At 38.0% G+C, this 12,753-nt stretch overlaps 1 protein-coding gene across 6 annotated transcripts in view; it reads right to left on the bottom strand.

The window, feature by feature from the left end:
* The window catches only part of RASGRP3 (RAS guanyl releasing protein 3), a 99,900-nt gene that overhangs the window by 27,711 nt on the left and 59,436 nt on the right, over nt 1–12,753 (bottom strand). For all 6 annotated transcript variants that reach the window (XM_055327588.1, XM_055327586.1, XM_055327591.1 and 3 more), the window contains 8 exons: nt 11,858–11,986; nt 8,544–8,738; nt 7,250–7,352; nt 5,969–6,031; nt 5,256–5,387; nt 3,749–3,896; nt 2,116–2,289; nt 1,629–1,745 (listed from right to left, as the gene is read on the bottom strand). In XM_055327588.1, coding sequence (XP_055183563.1) covers nt 1,629–1,745; nt 2,116–2,289; nt 3,749–3,896; nt 5,256–5,387; nt 5,969–6,031; nt 7,250–7,352; nt 8,544–8,613 — 807 coding nt within the window. In that variant the 5' untranslated portion in view covers nt 8,614–8,738; nt 11,858–11,986. The remainder of the gene's footprint in view (nt 1–1,628; nt 1,746–2,115; nt 2,290–3,748; nt 3,897–5,255; nt 5,388–5,968; nt 6,032–7,249; nt 7,353–8,543; nt 8,739–11,857; nt 11,987–12,753) is intronic.

Here is a 12,753-nt window from a genome sequence, read left to right as displayed (position 1 = left end):
TAACTACGGTTTGGGACTCTGTCATTAACTAGAAGGGTGACCTTGAACAATTAACTTCAGGTCAAGGGGGCCTCAGTTTCCTTTTCTGTAAGAAAAAGGAGTTCAGATAATTTTCAAACAGACACTAGTGATTCCAAGCCTGTAAGAGCCTCTACTGAATACTTATTCTTCACAACATGTAAAATAGGTTTTGCTCTTTACTTGAAATTCAGTACAAAGCTAAAGGAAAATAAGACACTTGTATAGCAACCCCCCTTATACATAGAATGTGTGCCGTGTTTAGGTCAGACAGCAGCATATCTTGGCTTACATCCTGCTGTTTATTGTTAGTTGCCCAACAGCAACTAGATCTTCCAAATAGACCTCATTTTCTATCAGTCTGCACTTTCTCCAAGCAGCCCATGTGACTCAGATGGAGCTGCATCCATTCCCAGGTCCAAAGATGGGTTCTGATTTACCATCATCCTAATTCCATCACTCTGGTTTGTGATTAATTCAGGAACACAGAGGTAAGCCAATCAGCACATTATATTGCTATAGCAACTGTTATGGTCCAGGAGTGAGCACATGACTTGAGGTAGCTCAATCTGCCTAAAAAGAAGGTCTTTCGTTCCAAGGGGGCAGAGCTGAAGAGAGTTTTCCCTATCTCCAATTTTCATGAGCAAGAAAGTATCATTTTCTTGCTGCTGCAGACAGTCCAACCAGGAGGGAAACCAGTCTAATGAAACAAACAAAAACCTAATCCTCCAAAAAAGAGAGAGCTACTGAGCCAGAGCTCTGATCAGACCATGCTTGGAGCTGGCCCTGTCTCTGGACTTCCAGGTATAGGAGATGGCTCATTCCCTTACTGTTTCAGCAATTTCAAGATTTTTAAAAAACTTATAGCTGAAAGTTTCCTTACTGATTACAGCATACTACATGGTTACAAGGAAATCTTTTCGTAAGGATGAAATGTTCCTTTTTACTCAATAAGGGAAAATATTATTATTGTGGTCTGGAAATAAATATGACAGAAAAAGCTGGGTTTAGGACAGGATTATTATTTTTTAAAAAATATATTTTTGTTCCTGAAAACTCAGCTATAAGTCTGCAAGATTTCTAGATAATGTCGGCATCTCCCTCCTCCTTTGTATTGTTCACTGCCCTGAACATAGTACTATGAGTAGAGCAAGTGTTCAGTGACTTCATTTGAGGAGGGTAGGGTAGGAATGATTGGTCTTATTCTCCTTGTACCCCTGTGTGTGTCACAGTGCCTATCACATAGTAAGCACCAAGCACTCTCTTCCTATTTAATTCCCTAAGTGTAACCAATAATTGCCTAAGAGGAAAACTTTCCCCCTGAGTGACATTTATTAGGAGCATCCTATCTCTCTTTTTTTTCCCCCAAAGATTTTATTTATTTATTCATGAGAGACATAGAGAGAGGCAGAGACATAAACAAAGGGAGGAGAAGCATGCTCCATGCAGGAGCCCAATGCGGGACTCAATCCTAGAACTCCAGGATCACATTCTGAGCCAAAGGACAGATGCTCAGCCATTGAGCCACCCAGGTGTCCCTAGGAGTATCCTATCCCTAAACAATTTATAAATGACTTTTTTTCTTGGGATTAGGATCTAATCCACTGTACCTTTGTAACTTCTGAAGAAAGATGAGAATGAGTCTCCTTGAGGCGTGAAATGGAACTATGGCTAAGGCCTCCCACCACTGCCATCAGGGTGTTAAAATTTTTGAGCTGAAGGAGCTTCTGCAATGAAAAATGTTAACATCAATACTTTGTAACAATTTTAAAATTATTCTGGCCTTTCTGAATTACAGGTGAATGCATGCACAATTTCAACAAGGATCTAGGAAAAATATTATCAATTTAAAATGAAGTACAAATGCAATCCACCAGAGAAACATTATTTTATAGAAAAAATAGTTGTAATAAACGCTTCTAAGTATTGCTGATTAAAAGCAATCTTCTTTCATGAAAGCATTATGAGTTGTTCAGTAGATATGAATACTTTTACTGTCCTTTATATTGTGAACCCCAAATTTCTTCAACTTTTCTCTAGAGTGAGTGAACATCTAGATTCGTTTAAGAATCCCATCTAATTCCCAGACATACATACCTTGGCAACATTGATAAACTTTGTAATGACTTCTGCCCTTTGCTGGGGGGTTGGTTTGCTAAGGACCATCAACTGGACCCACTTAGAGATTCCATTAAATAAAGCAATAGATCTCTCCAAGGTTGGGTTATTCTCCAGGCAGCCATGGATGACATAGCTTTGGTAATCAGTGAACTAGTAAAGGAAGATCAGAGACTCTGAATTATAATGGAGTATTTGCAAAACCAAAAATTAGAATGCTGTATGGAAGATGTGAGCTACTATTTCATAACAACATGATTTATTTAACATTCATAATGGCATCTTACACATTTGAATATACATGTACCCTTAACATTATTCTGCTGTGTTTCACTTCCCCCATACATAGACACATACTTCCACATCACAGTGTTGGGGGTGTGGGTGGGAGTGGGGAAGGACAAGATTTGAAGTCACATTCCAATGAGTCCTAAATTTGCTGGTTCATAAGATCCACCTGGGGCATTTGTGTTATACGTAATGGTTTCTGGGAATGCTCCAGACCTAAAGGATCAGTATCTCCAGAGGAAGAACCTAAGAATCTCCATTTTTCAGTCACTACTGATGATTCCAATGGTCAGGCAAGTTTGAAATATAGTGGCATACATTAAAGAAAAGGAAATGAATATAAATATAATGATTTCAAGTCAGGATAATTTTGTAACATTTTTTTCAAGAAAAAATAGAAAAAAAACACTAGTTGAAGTAAGGTAGCTCCTAAGCAAAAAAAGACACCATTTCAGGAAGTCAGGATGGATGTCATCAGATACATATGAGCCTTCCATCATATAAAGAGTGCAGGGGGTTCCCTCTCATGACCTGCTGATGGAGAACCATTAAGGTCCTCTCCAGGTAGGATTATTTATTGAAAAGAATCAGCCTTTCAGAAATCCATACTTTCAACTTCATGTTCTTCTTTGCAAGTAATAATGTAATTAACTCACTGGCATCTTAGAAAAGAAGGAGGAAGAATAACTGCCCCAGAGTTTGCTAAGACAAAGGCTGATTGTGAGCCACTGTAAAAATATTATCCTAACAAGTGGATAGTGAGTAGGTGGCTAGGAAGAAACCGTAGCAGGAGGAAGAGAAAAGAGGTAGAGAAGGAATGCTATCAAGACAGAGTAGGAAAGAAAAGTTTAATTCAGGATCTCCATTCCTGGGAAAGAAACAACCTGATAGGAGATTTTCATCAAAGCCTACACGTCTTATTTTCAACCTACACCCATAATTAGGCATTTATACAAATCCTTACCTAAATAAAGATTTCTTCCCTCAAATGAAGGGGCTTGCAAAACATGTTCACTTGGGAGAAGTCAGTGGAGCTACATAAACCTTGAATGGTTAAATCTCCACTGAGTATTTAGAAAATCATGCTTTAATCCTATGAAAGGAGACATTGAAAATAGCGACAGATATATAGCTCCTAAGCCATAAAATAAAGACAGGATAATATTTATCTTTGGTTAAAAGGGATTGTTCCTGTGAATTAAGGGCACTTTTCCAGTGGAGCACAATGACAGAGCTGCCAATACTTCAGAGTATGAAAACGCAGCTCTTGGGAAAGTTGGCATGGGGGTTGTTATCCTTGGAAGAATAAATGTCAGTTTCTTACTGAGATCCTTCTAAAAGATTTATGCTCCAGAAAAGTGAGGTGCTCAGCCAATTCAATGGGCTCCAGATGGTCAAACAGCAGACAGGCTTTTCCCTTCTTGGATACTTTTTTCCTCTGTGTGACTCTTCTCATCCAGTCATAGGAAGGACTATAAAAGAAACAGTGAGTCTGGTCAATGTGCTGAAAGGCCATTTCACTCAATGGAAGTTATTAACCTACTGACTCTGTAACTCTTGGCCTGCTTCCAGGAGCTTGTGCAAAATACACGCCCTGTCCTTCATATTTGAAGAGAAAGCCACTGACCCATTGCCAATAGAACATAAACTTTGAGCTGTTTTTCCAGACAGGGTGGGTTTGCACTGATCTATCCAGAATCTCTTGGTCGCTCTTTCTTGTGACCAGTTAGGTTGGGATCATAGGAGAGAGGTCAGGGTTAGGTATATAAATTTGGCAGATTATTAGTATTTAGGATGGTGATTTAAGGCACCTGAAAACCACCAAAAGGTGGTTCTCACACTCCAGCAACATATGCATTATCTGAAAAGCTCGTTATAAAGACAGAAGTCAAAAAGAAAAAAAAGGTCAAAAAAGTAAAAAATAAATAAATAAATAAATAAATAAATAAATAAATAAATAAATAAATAAATAAATAAATAAATAAATAAAGACAGAAGTCTGACCTCACTGCCAAAGATTCGGATTTGCTAGGAATGAACTGAATAATCTATTAACAACATCCCTAATGATTCCTAGATCACGCACTGTTGATCAGGACTCTTGAAGAAGTATTCTAGGAAAATGGACTAGAATATGAATGCCGAGGACACAAGGGCATATCTTTGCAAGATGCATTAACCAAATGTAAGGTCATTAAATAGTTTTCTAAGGTAACTAACAAAGCTAACTAGTAGATATAAAATGCTAGTCTAATAAGTACTGAGTTCCTAATAATTGAGCTAACCAGTTCATGGCAAAATTATAGTCAATATTTGTACAGCCTCAGACTAACCTCAGAAGCACACGGTACAGGGCTTCTCAAACTTGAATGAGCATATGAATCACCTAGGGCTTTTATTAAAATGCACTTTCCAATTCAGCAGGTTTAGGGTGAGGCCTAAGAGTCTGCATTTCTATTGAGCTCCCAGGTGATGCCAATGTTACTCATCTATAGACCACACTGAGTGGCCAGGACATAGGAGACAGGAACTAGATTTAGTAACTAAATATTGAGCATTTCTTATGTGCCAAATGCTATGTTACTATGTATTTGTTGGATGCTCATAATAGCCCCATGAGAAAGGTACTATCACCATTTTACAAATAAAGAAACTGAAGGTTGGAAAGATAAACATATCCAGTGGGTCTGTGCTTATTGCAGCAAGGTTTTCCTCAAAGGAGCACACCTTGATTCCGAAACAGTATGTACTGAGTTTAAGTGGAGTCATCACCACTCCCTCCCCCAAACAGTGGACTCATCATGTTTGAAAGAAGCTTGTGCCACTCTTACATGCTGGATATGTCGATGAGGCTGATGTGCTTTTCATACCCTAGTTGACTAGCTACTTCCCGGAACTCTTCAGTCATACGGATCAAACCGAGATCCAAATTAAACTCTGCAGGAAACTTGAGAATCCAGTACCTGAAAGGCATCAAGTATTTTTGACGATGAGATTTCAAGCTAGACCTTTATGGAAACTATTGTATCATTTTACAGATTATATTTAACAATGAACCCAAAACCATATCCCAAATTAGCAATCTCCTATTCCCCACGCGTGACACGGGGTCTCACTCTTCCCCCCTTCGATCAAGGACTCTAGTCTATCACACCCACTCTGAGTCTCTCTCTCTGACCCTAAGTTCTGAGCAACTGCACTCACATCTAAGTGTTGAACCACAGCTGAGAGGAAACACTTCTCCCGACTCATGACAAACTAGATAGGAAAGCGTGTGTGTGTGTGTGGTGGGGGGGATATAGAAAAAATGAATTTAGTCTTTCCAAGAGCTAGTTTCATTCCCTAACCACAACTGCTACTGCTTGATCTCTAAGAGAAAGATAAATTCTACTCCCAGGAACAGAGAAAGGCCAATTTAAACAAAATGAGTATAAGGAGGAATCTGAGTCAATTCTATTGCCAAACCAGGTCTGCTGCCTGGGGCAAAAGAAATTGTCAACCATTCCAGAACCATATATTACAAGACAATTACATGTATATTTACCTCATGAAGTAGCAGATCTTTAACCGAAATTCATCACAGCTTTCTCCACTGGCATCTCGATACGTATACTAGTTAAAGAAAAAAAACCTCTGCACGCTGTTTCCTTTGCCCACACCTTCAGCTGTTTGACAAGTTTAGATGAATTCCTAATAAGAAGGCCATACTGGGGACATGTGGGTTATGTGGACGTTCAGACAGGGGAGAGAATGGGGTCTGACGATGTCAGCACTGAATAATTATAACCTACACACTACTCCTTAATATTGAGACCTGGGGACCCTCAGACCACTGGGGACTAGGATCTTGCTCCCTTTTAGGGACCTCTGCTCAGGGTGAATGTCCTCTTACCCCCTGACACCCCCTTCTACCCTGTGGCTGTGGAAAGGATGGAATGAAGAAGTTGGAAGTGGAGGAAGCTTGCAATGAGCAGATGGATGCCCATGTGACCCTAATAAATACTTGACAGACCTTCGGCCTTTCAGACTCCTCCTACCCTGTGAGGATTCCCAGTCATCTGCAAGCTGGGCTTGAAGCAGTGGGAGACTGTAGGAACCAACATTAGTGATGACATGATAAATATTAGATCTCCGGGAATAAAACCTCCCTGTAAATGTGAGACTGTTTTGTCATTTTGGGTCATTTGGCTTTCAGCCACCTTTCAGGACTGTGTACAAAAGTGGTAGACTGCTAAAAGCCCTTATTATAGAATGAGGTTTCTGTGTTTTGTTCTGTTTTTACTTTTATACCCAGAAGGAAATCTGAAATTAAGGTCAGCCAACAAATTGCAATAAACTTGCTAGAATGTTCTTTGTGTCTTGTCAGCAAGGGAAGATGTGAAAACTCAGGTGGTGTTTATGCCTGAGCCAGATCCCATTATTTTGGCTGGCATTTCCATATGTCTAAACTGTATCCTCCAAAATGTCCATCATTTTGCCATCCTAAAAAGAATAAATTAGTTCTGGGATCAGTGTTGGCTATTCTTTCATTGTACTAACAGCAGAAATGTTTAAGTCAAGTTAAAAGCATTCAGCCTACAGCTTCTGTTTCATTTTATATCTAGTAATTATTTTCAAGTAGAGCCAAAACATCCAGATGGATAGTCAACTGTTTGGTCCATCATCCAGATGTCTTGTCTAGACATCTATATATATCCACAAAACAGCTGGATAACTGACTAAAGACTGTTTATTCATCTTAATTTACCGGCTTTTGTTAGACACTCTATCTAAATACAGAACTTGATTTATGATGGTAAAAATTACACAGTAGTTGAAAAGATATATGCAGAGAAGTTTTTCTGCCAATTCAGTGGAAGATAAATACCATCGGTGCATCAGTAGAACTATTCTTGGCAAATAACTGTTATTCAGCTCTCCATTGTCATCTGTTAAAAAATAAAATAAAATGAGTGAGAAGACAACAGTACTACAGTACTACTCTTCTCTTTTTCTAATAACAGTTGAGAAACATTATTGTCAAAAATTTTCTCATAGACCCAATTATTGTTTTCCTCCTCCTTCCATTGGTACTTCTTTGCAAGTTAAGTGGATAGGAAGGTTTCACCCTCCCTCTGGTGTTGGATAGCCAGATTTAGCAATTAGCACTATAAGACACTTAATAATCTGAATTAAGGTAAAACACAAATAATTTTTAGTATATGTATATCCCATGCATTACTTAGGACATGCTTACATGAAAAATATACTTTATCTGAAATTTAAATTTAACTGAACCTCCTGTATTTTATCTGGCCACCCTACTCTGGTCTAACTCTTCCTATAACAATCAATTTTAAAAAATAAAAAAAAAACCCACATGACTTTGTGCAAAGAATAATCTGAAACGCTGAAGTAGATATGTAAACAATGTTAAAAAAGCATATGGCTGGGCAGCCCCGGTGGCTCAGTGGTTTAGCGCCACCTTTGGCCCCGGGTATGATCCTAGAGACCCAGGATTGAGTCCCATGTCAGGCTCCCTGCATGGAGCCTGCTTCTCCCTCTGCCTGTGTCCCTGCCGCTCTCTCTCTCTCTCTCTCTCTGTGTCTGTCATAAATAAATAAAATCTTTAAAAAAAAAAAGCATATGGCTGTAAAGTCTGTAACCTAGTAGGAGATCTAAGACATATATGCAAATGTAGAATGGAGCAGATTGTGCTACTCACACTTGTCTGAGCCAAAAGATGGAGAGAGGATCACAGCACCCTAAGAAAGTCACAAAGGGCTGTGGAAGGAAGCAGTTAGCATTCCTGACGGTGGGGATTAGGAATGGTATTGTCAACATCTGAGACAGTATCTGAGATGAGCCCTGAAGCAGAATTTCAGTGAAGGCACAGAGGTAGAAAGATGCAGGGAATGTTCCAGAAACATTAAGTAGACAGAGTGGCTGGCATGTTAGCTATGGGCAGTAGAGGGAAGGAAATGCAGAGGGCAGTGTTATTAGGGAGATAGCTTGAGGTAAATGAAAAAGGACTTAAATACTAAAGTTGGAGACTGAATTCTGTTCCACAGCAACACTTGCATCTGAAAAAAGGGGAAGTGAGAGTATCAAGGTATATCAAAGGGAGAAAAGGCTCATACCAAACATCTCAATGCAAGTGCTCAGCAGTTCATCTAACGTTGCTGCTTTTCCAAGTCCACTTGACCCCATGGTTATTTAGCCGTTGTCAAAAAACTAGACACATTTTCAGCATCAGATAGACCATCTCCATAATCCTGTAACTTGGTAATGTTTGTGTTGGTACCAGTGTCTATTCTTAGTTATACTTCAAGATTCTAAAGAAACAAGAAAAGAAAGTTATCAGACCAGAGTGCAGACCACATTAGAGTATTACTTCCCTACCTAAAAAGATAAGGACTTCCAATGACTGTATCCTTTTACAAGGATCAGAGTGACAGAGATTATGTCAACCACGAGGATGGCAAAATGCCTACAAAACTGTTCCTTGGTATGCAGGGTGCTCCAGGACCACAGAAATGTTCTGTTAGATACCATTCCATTTTGTAGCTGACATTTTTTTGATACAAGATCTTAACACTTTCTTCATATTCTTAAGTGATGAGAGATATTTAAGAATATTACAAATGTTACATGGTTTAATATTATTACAAGTATATAGAAGGAGATAAATTTTAAAGTTCAAATATACTGATGAGCATCATCCTCAATGATCATATATACATTCAACAACTGATTTAAAAATCTTACTTGCCTATTTTTAATAGTAATAATAACATTAGTAGAGTAGTAGTGGTAGTAGTAATAGTGAAAGTATTAACAATAAGCTATTGAACACTCACATTATATACCAGGTACCATACCAAATGCTTTAAATATATTATCCAACTTGACCTTCATAATAATACCATTATGACCCACACAGTGATGCTTCATAGCAATGCTTCCTAACAATAGTAATTATTATTTCCAGTTTACATATGAGATCATGAGATTTGCAGAGATTCTGCAACTGGTCTCAAACCAGACAATTAATAAGGCCTAGAATCAGGACTCTGTTGTAAAATAAAACTTTTAGTTTCCTGTTCAGTCTTTCATTGCTCTCTCAAGTATGGATATCATAAACTGTTACAATTTGGCCCCGTAATCTAGTGAAGAATATCACTCCTCCATACCATATTAGAAGCTAGTCATAGCCAAATGATCTGTTGCATAGGTAGAAGAAAAATGTGGATATAACAGAGGTCCCATTTTACAGCATCGTCATGGGAAGCATGGGATTAGAAATAACCTGTCAGGGTTCCTTACATTGGAAGTACTGCTGTTGGAAACACCATCATTTTATTTTACAGATTTCTTATGACAGCTCCCTATATATAGCTCTTAGAGAAGGTCAGAGATCATGATGTAAGACAGTTATCCACTTTGGTCAGTTTAATAGGCAAATGTGGCCACTGGGCATTAATCTCTTAAACTGTTTGAAGTCAGTGTCTATTTTACTTTCAAAATATATTTATTCAACTAGTAATCATTGAGTACCCAACAAATGCCAGGCACTGAGCTAAGTACTGAGGCTGCCAAGATGAACAAATCATTGTCCCATCCCTGCCTTCAGTAGGCTCAAAGTCAACTTCAGAAGACAAACACATGAATGAATAGAAAAAGAAGCTAATGTGTTTGGTTGTGTTAGTTCAATCAGACCACCAAAGAGTGACTTTTGAGTGGGTCTGTGCACTAGGCACATAAATCCAAAGAGAATTTTTTGCCATGTATTATTTCTGTGTGAAAACCATATTCTTATACTGGAGGTGCCATGCTCAAAGAATAAAAAATAGAATTATTTCCCATGTGCTGTAAAAATAACAGAAACACTGGATCAGTGCTCTCCCATTTCTGCTGCTCAAATGATTTGTCAAAGGGAAATATTAAAGATGCCTGGAACCAACTCTTTTTATATCTCTTGACCAAGTTACCGTATCGGTGAGGCCTTTCCTGACCACCCTATTTAGAACAACAAGACCTTTCTCCCCAAACTCACCTCCTATTTGGCATGCCTTTCCTCACCTCATGAATTATTTTTCTTCCTAACGATTAACCCCACATGACATACTATATATTTTACCTGTTTATTTGTTTTGAAATCTCTCTAGCACTATAAGCATAAGCTCTATGAATACAGGGATTTTTGTGTTTTGTTCTCTTTTGGTGTGCTCAACTCCAAAAATTTTTGTCCCTCACAGAGAAGATACCAAGAAAAGCATTTGATGAATTAAGGAATAAGTGGATGGATGAATAAACGAATAAAATAAAAAACTTGTTAAAGCTTTGCCTTTGAATATGTATATATTTGTATGAATGTGTACTACACCTTTGTTAGTTTTAGTAATTTAAATCAGCTTTTAGTAAACATCCTGGGACAGAAGTTCCTGCCAGCTTTCTAGACTTAATAGTATCTGTCTGTATTCATAACAAGAACTTTTTATCTCTTCTAGAACATTCTGGGGGCAACCCTTTTCTTATTTCCCTAATGTAAATTCTGTCAATCCCATTAAAGTCAAGATTGGACAAGTGACAAGTTTGATTACCGCTCTCATATATATAGACATTTTTTATCTTGTTAACTTTTACTGAATAATAAAAATAAATTTAGATCCAAACAGCCTAGATTAACTAAACTAGATTCTCAGATCAAAAGAAAAATTATTCAGCAGATCTACTTGAGGAATCTGGGGTTTCCCGATTCCTCTCTATAAGGAATACCTTATGGAGGGGTTTCCTGATACCTTTCCATAAGGGGTTAGAAATAACCTTGTACCAAAGACCTGTCACCATGTTTGGAGTTATATTTATGATCTGCAATGAAGCCAGCACCTGAGAGCCAGGTAGGCTGGACTATCCAGTTACAATCTGTCTCTGTAATCAATAGATATGTCTATGTCCCTGCTTAGCATTCTGTTACCTGAACGTGTACCTGAGATTTAATTTTTATATGTGTGGATATTATCGTGTCTACAACTGCTTCTCCAAAAGTAAAGCTTTTCTATTATAGAAGCAATATAGGGGCAGCCTGGGTGGCTCAGCGGTTTAGCACTGCCTTTGGCCCAGGGTATGATCCTGGGGACCCGGGAGTCCCACATCGGGCTCCCTGCATGGAGCCTGCTTCTACTCTGCCTCTGGCTCTCTCTCTCTTTCTCTCTCTCTCTCTCCCTCTTTTTGTGTCTCTCATAAATAAATAAACAATTTTTTTTAAAAAGCAGCAATATATATTCATCCTTTAATATAGGTAAGGAAACGGGAAGGAAAAAATGTTATCCATAATCTCATCATCCAAAGATAACACTCATTAGTATCATAGCATGTTTCTTTTGGTTTTTCTAGGCATAGTTATCTTGTCAAGTTTCTTACATAATCTACAGTAGTTTAAAGAAATACTCACTGGTTTCACACTGAAAGATATCCAGGTCTGAACGAATTTTAAGGGCAGTTATCATCATTGGAAAATGCACTGGGGATGCAGTCTGCAGAACCAGCGTATCCACCTTGAATAACAAGTACTTTGGAGAACCTGGTAGAAGAACATAAAGAAATCCCCAGGCAGAGTTAATTAATAAAAGCCCAAAAGAATCTACATTGTGTTACAGTATTCCCAAAACCCTATAGGTAGTTTTGAAATTTTGTCTAAATTTCATCTACAAAGTCAATTAAAAAAAAAGAAAATTATTCAATATAGTTATTTGATGACTTTTTTTTAAATCAAGTAATTTAAAAAATCAGCCTATTAAAGCCCTGCAAATGTGGCAAAATCAAAATTTATATCCATTGTGTAAACTACTATTTTGATCCAAATATACTTCTATCTTTGGAGTAGTCCTTAAGAATTTCCAAACACTAACTTTGGAATGTTAGTAAATCTCTAAAACAGTTTGTTGTGGTGATCATCAAACTAACTCTAAATCACTCCTGACTGTCACAACCTGAATGTCAATGTTATTTTAGTCCAGGTTGTTTAGTCTCCAAATGATTTGAGACTTGCTTTATAGTGTTGATAGGTACTCTTTGGCTGCAATGAAAATTACTGCTCTCCAGCATCCACATTTTCTCACAAGTTTGAAAAGGACATAATAAGCCAAAAATTTCCCCAGGGCTTGAATTACTTCTAAGAGAGAAGTTCTCACTTCAAAAGGGCAATAGAGTTCTGTTGGGTGTGATTTCCAAAGGCCATGATGTATTCATGCAGCAAAAAGGCTTTCATTAACATGAAAGCTTCTATCTTCAAAAAATCCTCATGAAGTTTCCTAGGACAATAAGAACCAAGCTCCCAATTTTAGAAAT

This window comes from Nyctereutes procyonoides, unplaced genomic scaffold (assembly GCF_905146905.1).
Source record: "Nyctereutes procyonoides isolate TBG_1078 unplaced genomic scaffold, NYPRO_anot_genome, whole genome shotgun sequence".
In the NCBI taxonomy this organism is placed as follows: Eukaryota; Metazoa; Chordata; class Mammalia; order Carnivora; family Canidae; genus Nyctereutes; species Nyctereutes procyonoides.
The sequence above is the reverse complement of the archived record's forward strand: the minus strand, read 5'-3'. Positions and strand labels throughout refer to the sequence as shown.